The following is a 13,935-nucleotide window of genomic DNA, read 5'->3' as shown; positions in this document are numbered from 1 at the left end:
TGGTGTTGTGAAATAAATTTGTTTCTTACTGAACGACACCTTGGGCAAGTGTCTTCAATCATACCTTTGAATTGACTAATACATTAAGAGTGGAATTATTATTTTTTTTTATCTCTCAGAATAGGAACTGAGCATCACAAGAGAATTTAGCTTTGACATTACTTACCATAAATCCAAGCTATTGCTATACATTCCAATCCTCCAACAAGAAGGATTATACGACTCGCAGCATAAAAGTCAAATATCTGGAACACATACATCCCTCCCTGAAGGCGAAAATATTAAAGAAAATTTTTTTTAATAATTTGTACGTGTATTAGATAGAACATAAAATATACACATATCAAATAAAACAATAATGATTTTAGAAATGTTCTAGTTTATCTGAAGGAGTTGTGTTGTGGTAGAATCAAGATCTCTATTCCAACTATGCTCATATTGCCACATTCACGCTTGTTATATTTTGTAATAGTATTAGATACTATTATGGCAAAGCCTTTCACCATACACCAACAACTTAGTGATACTAACGAAAAACACTTAATAAAGGGCCAGGGGAACCCAACAAAAACGCGAATATATATATTTTAAATAATTATCAAGACAATCACAATGCAATATAGTTGAATACCTGATATATAATATAATATAATGTAATATATATATATATATATATATATATATATATATATATATATATATATATATATATATAGTTTTAGGGAAAAGAACCAAGGTTCATGAACTCATCGATGAAACTTAATTTAATTTTAATTTTTAATAAATTGATTTTAATTGAGTTTTTACCTGTAATTCTGGATTTTATCCCTAATATTATATATATATAATCAATGACAGGTTTATTTAAGAGAACATATCATTATATGTGTGCATCTGTGTATGCTCAGCACGTGTATGTATATTCTGTATATAATCCAGGTAGCAATTAAATGCATTTCATAGAATTAAAGTAAAAACTTGCATTAATGTGATTCTTCGCAATTTTCTAACTTTTCCCAACCATGCATCATCCACACAGCCTAGACACTACATGCCAATTCGGTATTAATTCCATACACAAAGACATTGAGAGAATCCTTCAGCGGGTTTCTTTGAACAGAAAAAACAAACCCTCAAGCACTATTCATATCAAGAAAACAGCATCGCACCACGCCCCCCCACTAAACATGAACCTCACTCAGCTAGGACCTTCACAGTCGTTCCAAAAACTTGGTCCTACTGTCACCGAGGCTCTCTCCCGGTGAAAGCATAAACTTAGCATAGCTAGGACGACATTTCTAAGGCTGGCTATTCACTTCATGACCCAAAAGTATTTCAGGCTCCAAAAGCTGCTGACATTCTACCAGGCTTAAGTGAAGCCCACAGTGGAATATTGCTCTTACATCTAGAACAGTGTTGCTACTACTCGGCACTCAAACATCTTGGATGGCATCCAAAGAAAGCCATTTTTTTAGTTTGTTTTCAACCACTTGCAGACATGATCCAGCCACAGGCTTACAAGCGTGCTATTTCTTCTCTGTCCGTTTTCTCGTTACTACAATGGCTTGTGTTCATCAGAGCTAGCTGATATCGTGCCTCCTCCACTCAGACACCCCAATTTATTCAGCTTCTCATCGTTCGTCACTCTTGGTGCACCCAAACCCTCGATCTAGCACTAATAATTATTCCCAGTCCTTTCTCTCCAGAACTTTTGTTCAGTGGGATATTCTCCCTTCAGATTTAAAAAGAACATTGATAGCATCAGGATCACCGGCTCCGGAGAGCCTCCAAAGATTATGCCTCTTTCCCAGACTCAACAAGTCAAAAAATTCCACAATCTATATAAAGAGATTTAAGAAAATGTTTGGATATTTAAAGAAATATAGTCTTCGTAGAACCTCATACATGTTGATACCTGCTGGGAAGGTGTGGACTTCCCTCAATCATTTTTCAAAAGCCTAGACAATTAGACTTTTAGGAAGGAAGGATTGAGTGAAGTGAATAATATTAATTATTGAGCTAATGTTTTCTCCTCATCGCATAAGTATTATAAATTAGATTTTTTTCCTCGCTACATTCCTCACTAACTTGACTGTTAGCTTTTATGTGTTTAGCTTCTCTTGGTAATTTCCATCAGTAATTATAATTGTTGACACCTATTTGCGCACATTATTATACATCAATATAGTGATTTTCTTTTCATTAATATGGTAAGCACGGAGATAGATACAGAGGTTATCCATGTTGCGTATCACTTCACAAGCTAATGCGTATATCTTCCCAAAACAAACTGTGTATATATTGTTTTGTACAGACAATAATGCAAATATTAAATATAATATTGTATACGGATAAGAAAGTTTAATCAAGCAGAAGGTTGTATTTGTTACATTAATTAACGAAACGAAGCAGTATATTAAGAACTGATAACATCTCTGAAGCAGTCTCTACAAATTTCTAGTTATTTTTAAATATACTCTTTTCTTAGTCGAATTGAGCTCAGCGCCAGGCGATTTAAGTTGACTATCTAGTTTTCATTACCAGTGTGTGTAGTTCTTTCTCTTCTGAATTTTGAAATAGTTCATTCCAGAACAATGAATACCAGAATTTTTTGTTTCTCCTTTAGAAATAGATAAATAAGTAAAGTTGATATAAAAATGTCAAAAGATCTTTTTTCTGATAATATACTTACATTCATACACATCGGCAATCCGAATAAAAAGGACGCTATGCACACACAACCAGTGAATATTTCTTTGCGATAGCCTCGACGTAGTTGTTTGGGAAACTGGTCCACAATAAGAGTTACCACAGCTTCAACTCCAACGAACTAAAAACAAAAAGCAAAAACTATATAACACATATAAACCAATATTTTAGTGTTTTGTTTTAAAACATGAAAAAGTGTCTCGTCTTTAAAGAAATGTACCTTCCATGTTGACCTATTTTCAGTAAATAAAAACAGAATCAAAGGAAACTAGTGGTGTTCTGCATCGACAAAAATAAAACTTTTTATACTGCTACGAAATTTATTTACTATTTTCAAAAATAATATTTGTTGGAAACTATACCGGATTATCACACTGTCCATCATCGTCCGCTTTTCATATTTTGAAATAAACAGTATTGAGTTTTATTACACTTAGTAATGAAATTCTTTTGATAAATTCTTTCGCAACTATAAACAACTTAAATTTAGAAGCAAACATACTCATGTATACAAATGCTTGCTGTACAAGTCTCTATGCAGTCGTTCAATAAGTGTTTATAAGAATAGATGCAGACAACTACTTGTATCATCGCTATAAAATCCCTAGGATATAGAAGTTGGTTAAAATTCTAAATCCCTACAAGTACCCTACAGTCAACCAACGCACCATTCAGAAACTTTACAAAGGAGATACATGACGACTTCATCTCCATATGCATCTTTCTAACTACCACTAACATCCATAAAACTTTCGTCTCTATCCGCCTCTTATACACAAAATATTTAATATTTTAAGAAACAACACGAAATGCAAGCGAGGAACTATCTCTCGGGAACCGTAAGAAAACACTTTTCTTGGACAAAGGATTCTGCTTGAAACGTTACACTTTTCATCGTCCTTACATCAAAACAATCTATTTTTCAACTTAACGTAAAAGTTGTGTTAGAATACAGAATACCGGATTATTTACCTTGAAAGGACCTCTCATATTGACTCATGGTGCATAAAATCACCCTCATTTAGAGGTCCTTTCAAGATAAATAACACTGTAATCTGTGTTCAGCTGCCACGTTAAATTAGAGATAAAGATTATCTTCTAGTATTCATACTGCTTCTGTTGCTAATAATTTATTCTTCCTTTGAATTGGCTATCTCTCAAGTCATAAAACCAAAACAACACATTCTGAATTTGAAATTTCCCAAATGGAGTCCACCAAGGATCCGCCTTCTGCTCGACTCTTTTTAATCTATACCTACATGGCCTCTTGACACTTCTTCAAAATATACACACAATCTAATACGCAGATAACACACATTGACATCTACCCACAATTCTACAAATACAGCTGCACAACTAATTGAAGCACCAATCACTTAGAAACTTAAAATAACAGCCAAGCCCACCAGCTTTCTTTTTACCAGTAGTACCAGAGAACCAAAAAATATGCCTCACACAGAAGACAAAAATAGTGGGGGTTACCTAAAACATTCATAGCACAAATGGAATATAGCAAATAAATTAAAACGCCGCATGTACTACATTTAGCTAAAAAACAAAAAACAAAACAATAACAGACAATGCACTAGATCCATCATAGATTGTATTAGATCTATCTCAACCTTATGACTACTTTTGTTGGCACTCCGTCGCTTACGACGTCGAGGGTTCCAGTTGATCCGATCAACGGAACAGCCTGCTCGTGAAATTAACGTGTAAGTGGTTGAGCACTCCACAGACAAGTGTACCCTTAACGTAGTTCTCGGGGATATTCAGCGTGACACAGTGTGACAAGGCTGACCCTCTGAATTACAGGCACAACAGAAACATGAAGTAAGAGTGAGAGAAAGTTGTGGTGGAAGAATACAGCAGGGTTCGCCACCATCCCCTGCCGGAGCCTCGTGGAGCTTTAGGTGTTTTCGCTCAATAAACACTCACAAGGCCCGGTCTGGGAATCGAAACCGCGATCCTATGACCGCTGCCCTAACCACTGGGCCATTGGGCCTCCACCTTATAACTACAATAAACTACAAATAACATACTCCTCAAGACACGCAGATCACATCCATAGAAAATCTATTTACTCAACGAAATAAAAACACTAAAAATAAATCCCCCCTACAAAAAAAGACATCTAAATATTTGAGAGGCACAGTTAACTGTAGCAAACCTTCTCAAACCTCTCAGTCCCTGTTCATAACATGAAATTATCTTTAAACATCCCCAAAATCTACAAAATACCAGAATATTAATATACTCTCCTAAAGAGAGATTCTGTACGTGATGTATCGGTTTATTAGAAATAGCGGTAAAATCTGCCTTCCATCTTAGAAAATCCACACCCTCCCATCTTAGAAAAGAACATTTTTGATTAAGTGACCCTAGGTTCTATACGTAAAGGATAAAGACGGTATGGTCATGGCTGGAATACATTTGGTCATACGTCTGTTCGCTTAAGCTTGACATGAAGTTTAACAAGAAGAATGACTACATCTCTCACTCAGACAAATAAATAACACATGCAAACAAAAATTACGGCGCCATCGTCTCATTAGCTACAAACACTGTACTGGGATGCATAGAATCAGCAGCGTACTTCGACTACAGCAAACACAGGTATATAAAGTGGACACTCTACGTGGTCTGCACACACAACACACCTCATGCTAGTCCACCATGTTGAACTATTAACAAATACATTTAGAGCAACCTTTGCATTTGAAACGAGTTCATATCAGCCACCTCCGATGTGCTCGCCACCAGAATCTGCAGGAATACAGATATAAACTTGATAGTTGGAAGAGCACATGTCCCGCATGCAGAATTGTGTCTCATTTGATAAAGCACTTCGTAACGGAGTGTACATTATGGCTCTCATAAAGAGGATGCATAGTATACATTTATTAAATCGCGCCTAATTGATCAGCCAATTATTTGCGTGGCGTAGATCTCCTAGATCACAGCTGATCTGGACCCACGCAACAAAAAGCAACAGTACCAGCAGGCATGTGTATGTGTGCATATATAATCACACTTTTCTCCTCCCCTTCTCTCTCACTGTCTTTCTCTTTCTCACATGCACAGTTAGAAATACACATCAAAACAGACATACCAACTTTACACGGTTGAACTAATTTGCACTATGTACAGAACGTCGCCAACATGAATCTTAGCGATTCATGTTGAATATCAAAAGCAAATATCATCTTGTAATTGAATGCCATTAGTTTACCTGTGATAATTTAATTTAGTGTCTAAATTTCTACTAGTTAGACTGAAAAGGTTTAAAGGTGTCTTGTGCCCTTGTCACGCTTGCCGTTGAAAATGCATTGAACAAGTGATTGACTCATTGCTATCAAAATACATTATATAAGATAGACATTAAAATAAATAAATTATACTTCTGTGCCAGAAAACTTTTTAGCAAATTATGGATTGTACTTTAGTTAAAAGAAGATAAAATTTTACCTGACTGTCCATTCCGAGTAAAATCAACATGAGGAAAAAGAGGATGGACCAAAACGGAGCTCCTGGCATGGTAGCTACGGCTTGAGGGTAAGCAATAAATGCCATACCGGGACCTGGTTAAAATATGAAATATCGTGATATATTTATCAGGTGGACGAGACAGCTTTTTAAAGATTGTAGAACAGATTAGATTAAGGTCGATGCTGCTGCTAGAAAAATGGTGCTAAAATCTGGGTTGCACATATTTTGAATGACCTAAGGAAAATTTCTTAATTCGACTGAAAATTCGAAATCTTAGTAATGTTGAGAGCAGGAATTTTATTGTATTTTGTTTTAATCATCATCATTGATAGTCATCCTTGTCAGCAACGTTATTGCCGACATTTATCAGTCATTGCCTTTTCTGCATTATCCTCACAGCTTCATCATCTATATCTACATGGAAGAAGTTTCAGTCCTAAAAAGAACAATCTCTAACTTTGGCTTGCATGATTGTAAGCTTTACAATTGAAAACAACAAACCGCTAGTAGAAAGAAGTCAGATAGATGATTTAGGTGACAGAAGGGAAATGTTTGAACAAAGAGATAGTCATTACCGAGTTGATCTCTCTGTGGATTTTGGGTTGACCCAAGCCTTGTGAGTAAAACTGGGCTAACAGAAACAAGGACAAGTGTTGAGTGAACTGTATCGGCAGTGTAAAGGTTCAGCTTTGTCACATGCTGTGTCATATGAATTCTACTTCAGAATTACATTAAGAGTTATAGTATCTGTGACATACCAAACCATTTACTCTATTGTTCAATAAGTAGGTAGCCCAATTGAACAAACAATTGAAAAACTCATCGTCGAAACGAGCGGAGGATCCATTTACGTTTTAAGTAACGGAAGATAGATGACTATAGATGACTTAGGTGAAAGAAGGAAGATAAATGACTAGAAAAGTGACTAAGTTGACGTAAGGGAGATAGACAGTGACTACAGTGCTCTCTCTCTCTCTCTCTCTCTCTCTCGATAACAATAATAATAACAATAATAATCCTTTCTATTAAAGGCACATCGACCCCAGCGTTTCATTGGTATTTAATTTATCCACCCCGAAATGATGAAAGGTAAAGTCGGCCTCAGCGGAATTTGAACTCAGAAAATAAAGACGGACGAAATGCCGCTATACTGAGGTGACAGAAGAATGAATCGACACAGAGGAAAATAGATGGCTGGGTATATTACACAGGTGAGAGAAGGAAGATTACTTAGATAGAAGAAGGAACATGCATGGGTTAAAAGATGATACGTTCCTTTTCATACTGGTAGAAGCACGAGAAAAAGAATACACATAGATGTGATGGCATTATCTGCGCTGACGGAATTTCCTTGTGTTGGCATCAACATGAAGACTGGTGTCTATGACTTCTTTTGAATCACAAGGAATTATGGAATAGTATTGTTGTTAAATTTAGTATATGGAATGATTAGTTTGGGTTGCAAATATACGAAGCCCGGTATACCCATCATGACTACCCGTCTGATAAGGGTACACCAGGAAATGCATCACAACCATATGCGCGCGATATTGTGATCTCATATAAGATAAACAACACATAAACCTTATCAAACGGGTAGTCATGATGGGTATACTGTTTCGTATATTTCACCCCAGTGTCACTTTGATGGCATGAATTGCTCTCTCTCTCTCTCTCTCTCGATAACAATAATAATAACAATAATAATCCTTTCTATTAAAGGCACATCGACCCCAGCGTTTCATTGGTATTTAATTTATCCACCCCGAAATGATGAAAGGTAAAGTCGGCCTCAGCGGAATTTGAACTCAGAAAATAAAGACGGACGAAATGCCGCTATTCATTTTGCCCGACGTGCCAACGATTCCACCAGCTCGCCGCCTTTTAAACAGCAACAACAACAACAACAACAATAGTAGTAATAACAACAATAATAATAATAATAATAATTCTTTCTACTGGAAGCACAAGACTTTAAATTTGGGCGAAGGAATTAAGTCGATTACATCGACCCCAGTGCGTAACCGGTACTTATTTAATCGGCCCCGAGAGGATGAAATGCAAAGTCGACTTCGGCAGAATTTGAACTCAGAACGTAGCGGCAGACGAAGTATCGCTTAGCATTTCTCCCGGCGTACTAACGATTCTGCCAGCCCGCCACAACAACAACAACAACAACAACAATAATAATAATAATAATAATAATAATAATAATAATAATAATAATAATAATAGTAATAGTAATAGTAATAATAATAATAATAATAATAATAATAATAATAATAATGATGATGATGATGATGATGATGATGATGATGATGATGATGATAGTAATAGTAATAGTAATAATAATAGTAATAATAATAATAATAATATTAGTAATAGTAATAGTAATAATAATAATAATAATAATAATAATAATAATAATAATAATAATAATAATAATAATAATATCTGTTTGAGGTCCTTGTTGTGACTTGACTAAAGACTCCGGTGCATTTTTACCTACACTGTGCTACGAAGGAAAAATAATAATAATTGAAAGAGATAAGAAGAGTATCATACCGGATTCAGCGACATCATCTATTGTCTTATTCATTTTGTTAGCCATATAGCCCAAGACTGGGAAAGTTATAAAACCTGCTAACAAACTTGTTCCACTGTTGGTTATGGAAAATATAATACTGTCCCTAAAAATTAAAAGAAAATTTTCATGAAACTAATGGAAGATCTTCTAAAGACAACAAAAGCAAAAGAAAAACACATTTAATCTCACTGTCGGTGTGTGTGTGTATGTGTGTGTGTGTGTGTGTGTGTGTGTGCGTGTGTGTGTGTATGTGTGCGTGTGTGTTAGCGCGTGAGAATGCAATAGTATACTAGGTTTTACTTCTAATTGTTTCAATAATAAACCGTTCTGGAAGCCAGATGAAACGATAGATTTGTCAGCTGTATGGCAGATTTCCTGAATGTATACGGAGAGTTGATAACTGTTGATCACATCGATCCACAATAGATTGCTGGAGTTCATTTTATCGCTTTCGGAAGGATGAAAGGTACCGTCCACTCCGGTAGAATTTGAACATGGAACTAAAAGAAATGATACTCCAAACTATTTAGATTTGCGATCTCTGCCTTAGGTGTCCTTGTTAATGACCATAGGATTGCACCTAGAAAGTTACCCTCCTAGGCACAAGTCCGGGCAAGGTTTTTTTATGGAAGACCAGCAGTCGCCTATGCGTACCGGTCTCTCCTCTCTACACCACCGATGTTATCCAAGGGAAAGGCAAAGGCCGATACAGCTTGACACTAGTGACATCGCGATACATTTCTTTAGCCAAGTGAACTGGAGCAACGTGAAAAATAGTGTCTTGCTCATTAACTGTAATTCAAAGTAGAAATAATTACAATTTTTTAAATAATATATGTTACTAGAAATCTATCCAAGTTTTGAACCATAAAACTTTAGCTTCCTTCAACATTTTTAACACACTTTTAATTACTTCCCAAGGTATTTGTTTTGTTCATGATTACAAAAATTCTACTGGGTCACTACCAAGCCAGAGAGATTATTCAGAGCAAATGTTAATGAAAAATGAACAGATAAAATGTACTTCTGGCAAATAAAAGTCTATAGCAATGGTTCTTACCCATTTTTTTTTGTAGCAGCCCCTTTTAAATAGTTGGTATGCATAGCGCTCACCTAAGTGGCGAGTGAGGTATCACGACTAAACTAACTTAATATGAATGATAGACAAGTTGTAAAAGCTTTTAAGAGTGAAACGATAGAAAATTAATGAAGACAAAAGTTGTAGATTTACTTTATATATTGCAAGTTAATGACTTCCCTGCGCTTGAGGAGACCTCATTTTATTTTGATAACAATTACTAGTTTTATCATGTAGAATATAATTACTATTATAGGTAAAATTTAGTATGTCATGTTACTTCACCACCCCCTAAAACTTGAGTTTTAGGGGTGTTTATGTCTGTGGTATATATGTAATATTTGTTGTGAGTAAGAATGTTTGGGTTAAATTGTTAGAATTATGTAAAAGTGCATGTGTCTTTGTGGCAAAGTTTCAGTACTGGATAGAAAAATTACTTATTTGTGTGCAAAGTAAGTTTAGATACTTGTTGATATCTATTTTTCGCAAGTGGGTGCCTGCGTAAACATTCTAGCTAGTAGTGATGATTTCAAAACTTGTTGCAGTCGAGATACAGATTACTGATCGTTCCCAGTGTTGAAGCGTTGCCTGGAAACCCCTCATACTAAGCATTGCAAAAATAGCTATAATGACTTGAGCAGTGTTTCTCAACCGTGGCTCCCAGGGTCGCATGCAGCTCTCAAGCAACTTTTCGGCGCGCCCCACCCGGTAGTCTTCTCTTATAAACGTAATAAATGTTTCTTTAATTGATTTGTGCTTTACTCTTTTTTTTTTTTTTTTGGTGCGGCCCCTAAAAATACTCAGGTCTTGGATCTGGTCAGGATATTAAAAAGGTTGAGAACCACTGTTTTAAAGAGAAGGGATTTTCTGGAAACAACTAGTTTCCTCTAGCCTTTGTGGTTGCTGATTATCCGGTGTCTGAACAAGATACAGTTGATCTATGATGCACAGACAAGGCTGGCTGATAATCAGTTTTGATTGGCCAACTCCACATAAAAAAGATTCCATGCAAGAAAAAAAAAAGTAAATACACCGAAAACCGACGAACCATAAACAAGAGTTCAACTTCCAAATATTTAACTGGACTTCTTGCTGCACAAATTTTCAAAGCTGTAACCATAAAGCTTTGAATTTAAATTTCACTGAGGTCGACTTAGCTTTACAATCTTTCGGAGTCGATAAAATAAGGACTGGGATCGATGTATTCGACTTAACCACCCCTCAAACATATTGGCCTTGTACCAATATTTTAAATAAATACTATATTATTTCCTTTTCGGTGCTTGTCTCTCGCTACAGTATTAGATAATTCTTCTGCCTAGATTTATCCCACATTCTATAGTAATTAATTTTATAAGCATGTATAGATCAACTCAACATTGCAATTTACGTGCCAATGATGGCTCTTCTATGTGGTCACTATAAGTGCTAGAAATAGTAACTAAATATTTCTCAACTCACACCCAACAGTGTTTTAAAAGGACACATTGGGTAGTATAGTTCAGGGTACTCTATGCACGAAAACAACGGTCAGGGTGACACAACTGGAATTCCGTTGATTACAGATCTGCTGGATTAGAGCTGACCTGGAGTTAAGAAATAACAAATGCAGATAAATTTGATTTTGATGCCGCTAATTATAGGGAAAAATTACTTCCATCTGAAATTTCGGAGGAGGACTTAAGTTTTTAATCTTGTTTTTTTCTTCTTTTTTTTTTCTATTTGCCAGTCCGATGCTAGTTATAGGAATTGACCTATTGTATGAAGGCGGTTAATTATAAACTGCTTTAGGAATCCCAGCAGAAAATTTAGGACAGAAAATGAATCTACTGTCTGGTTTGATTGAAAAGACAATCATAAATATATTCCAGAGGAATCTCAAGACTTATAGTGTATTAAATGACAGTCTTTTGATGAAGTTTAGCACATACATACACATATGTATGTATGTATGTATGTATGTATGTATGTATGTATGTATGTATGTATGTGTATATGTATGTATGTATGTGTATATGTGTGTGTGTATGTATGCATGCATGTATGTATATTCACACATAAAATCAACACACCATGAATGACAGTCGTTCTCAGAAATGAGAACTAGATATCATAGGATTTGATATAATAAATGACTAATTCAATAACAAATATAATTCAAGACATTTAAAGACAAATTGAGATTTTTCAGTAAAAAATTTTTTTAACGTCCTTACATTATGTCGTATCTACCCACTGCCAAGAACGTGTAGCCTCACATCAAATTCCTTGCAGGTGCTATTTTGATGTGCTTCCCGCATTGAAACTATACAAGTTTTTACTTTGATTTCGCTGAAAACATTGGCAAAGCCAAGTGTTTGAAGATCAACAAAAGTAACAGGATTCGCAGTATCAAAGTTTGATATTTCTCAGAAAATCCAAATCATTTAAATATAATATACTGCACTTTTCTTTGCATAATAATATACCCGTTTAATGAGAGAGAAATCACTATATAAATAAAATAATTGTAACGTTTCGAAGTTACCTTTTACTTTAAGACTTAGTCAAATTGTTTAATGCAAGGTATAACATCTGAGATTGACAGGAACATCAGTATTGATGAGTCACTAAGCATTAGTTCATTTTGTGAAATAAAATGTCAAGCTATAAATTCCTATTTGCTATTTAAATCAACCCAATGCTTTAATGATTTTAACCTCGGAATTTTCCGATGGTTTAAAAGTGACACGTAGATATGATGAAATGTGCTATGGAGCACTGTGTATTTGAAATGTGAGGAGAAAAAGTCGAAATTTCGAAGTTATTGCAAATCTTTTCTTTGTAAAGATTAACAAATATATACTCTACTAAAAAGTATTGAGTACTCCTTTAGTTTAAGGATAAATTGTTTTATATATAACTTAACATAAAAACAAACATCAATATATACGTAAATGGCATTCATTGTAATATATCGATATTTCAATTTAGCGGCTTTTTGCGTACAACGTGTGCATGTGAACACTGTTTCACGCTGTTTCAGAAAATAGCAATATCAAAGTTAAATTCAGATTCGTTTGAAGAATAACCCCCTACCCATGACTTCTAAAAATTAAAGCAGTCCATTACATTTTTTTAAAATCAAATGATTAAAAAAATTTCTTTGGGTTTATTTTCTCTGATCATGTTTTGTCTTAGTGTGACAAAAAATTCGTGCTGGACATCACTTTCCAAATGTATAATCTGTTGTTGGTTTGATAATTTCTACAATAAAAGTTGGGGTAGGTGGGGTGGGGAATAAATGCATAAATGAGATGTCATCAATCGATAATTAGACGCTTTTCATAAAAGAAAACCCGTTTGGAAGAATTTGTTGTTTACTACAATTTCGACGTCACTTTCTTGGCTGTAGGAATTCAACGACTGTACTAGCCTCATCCTTGACCTTTTTAAAGATATATATCGGTTATCTAATATATAATTTTAATATCTATTTAATATTTAATTATGTGTGACTGATATAAATCATGTTTTACAACAAGAAAATGTACTGAAATCTGTGTTGTTTTAAGCTGAAGTAGATGATATACTTAGGGAGTTTGTTATTTAGATGCCATGACATCATCAGTCAGAGATTTATGACTAAATGTCTATATTAATTCCTAGACACATTACAAATATTAGATATGTTTCCAAAATAAAAATTAAGTGCAGGTGTAGTTTACCTAGAACAGGTATCTGTTTACTGATATCAACACTTTTGAATTAACATTGTCGACATACTGAATTGTCAAAATTGATTTATAGGTTTTATAATGTATTATCAATTTAGTAACTTTAAATCTCTAATTTAACATGGAAACGTAATTTAGGCGTAACATAATGTTTAAGAATATTTTATTCAAACGGATTTTAGCTCAGAAGTGAAGTGGCCCACAAATGAGTGAGGTTTGATTGCAACAGTAGAAAGGGATTTTATCAGGAAATGATAGGGTCTTCCATCAACTGAAAATCGAAACTGGGGCCCGTTCTCACAAAGAGCGTACCATTTATTTAACAGCACCTGCCACTCGTGTGATAATTACAGTTG

At 34.8% G+C, this 13,935-nt stretch overlaps 1 protein-coding gene across 1 annotated transcript in view; it reads right to left on the bottom strand.

Annotated features, from left to right (window-relative positions):
- The window catches only part of LOC106875216 (sodium- and chloride-dependent taurine transporter), a 91,785-nt gene that overhangs the window by 10,170 nt on the left and 67,680 nt on the right, over positions 1-13,935 (bottom strand). Inside the window, exons 7-10 of the mRNA XM_014923266.3 lie at positions 8,764-8,888; positions 6,178-6,290; positions 2,693-2,830; positions 167-266 (exon numbers count right to left, since the gene is read on the bottom strand). Of these exons, the coding sequence (XP_014778752.1) occupies positions 167-266; positions 2,693-2,830; positions 6,178-6,290; positions 8,764-8,888 (476 nt within the window). The remainder of the gene's footprint in view (positions 1-166; positions 267-2,692; positions 2,831-6,177; positions 6,291-8,763; positions 8,889-13,935) is intronic.

The sequence above is a fragment of the Octopus bimaculoides genome, chromosome 1, assembly GCF_046866305.1.
Source record: "Octopus bimaculoides isolate indiv1 chromosome 1, ASM4686630v1, whole genome shotgun sequence".
NCBI lineage: Eukaryota > Metazoa > Mollusca > Cephalopoda > Octopoda > Octopodidae > Octopus > Octopus bimaculoides.
The sequence above is the reverse complement of the archived record's forward strand: the minus strand, read 5'-3'. Positions and strand labels throughout refer to the sequence as shown.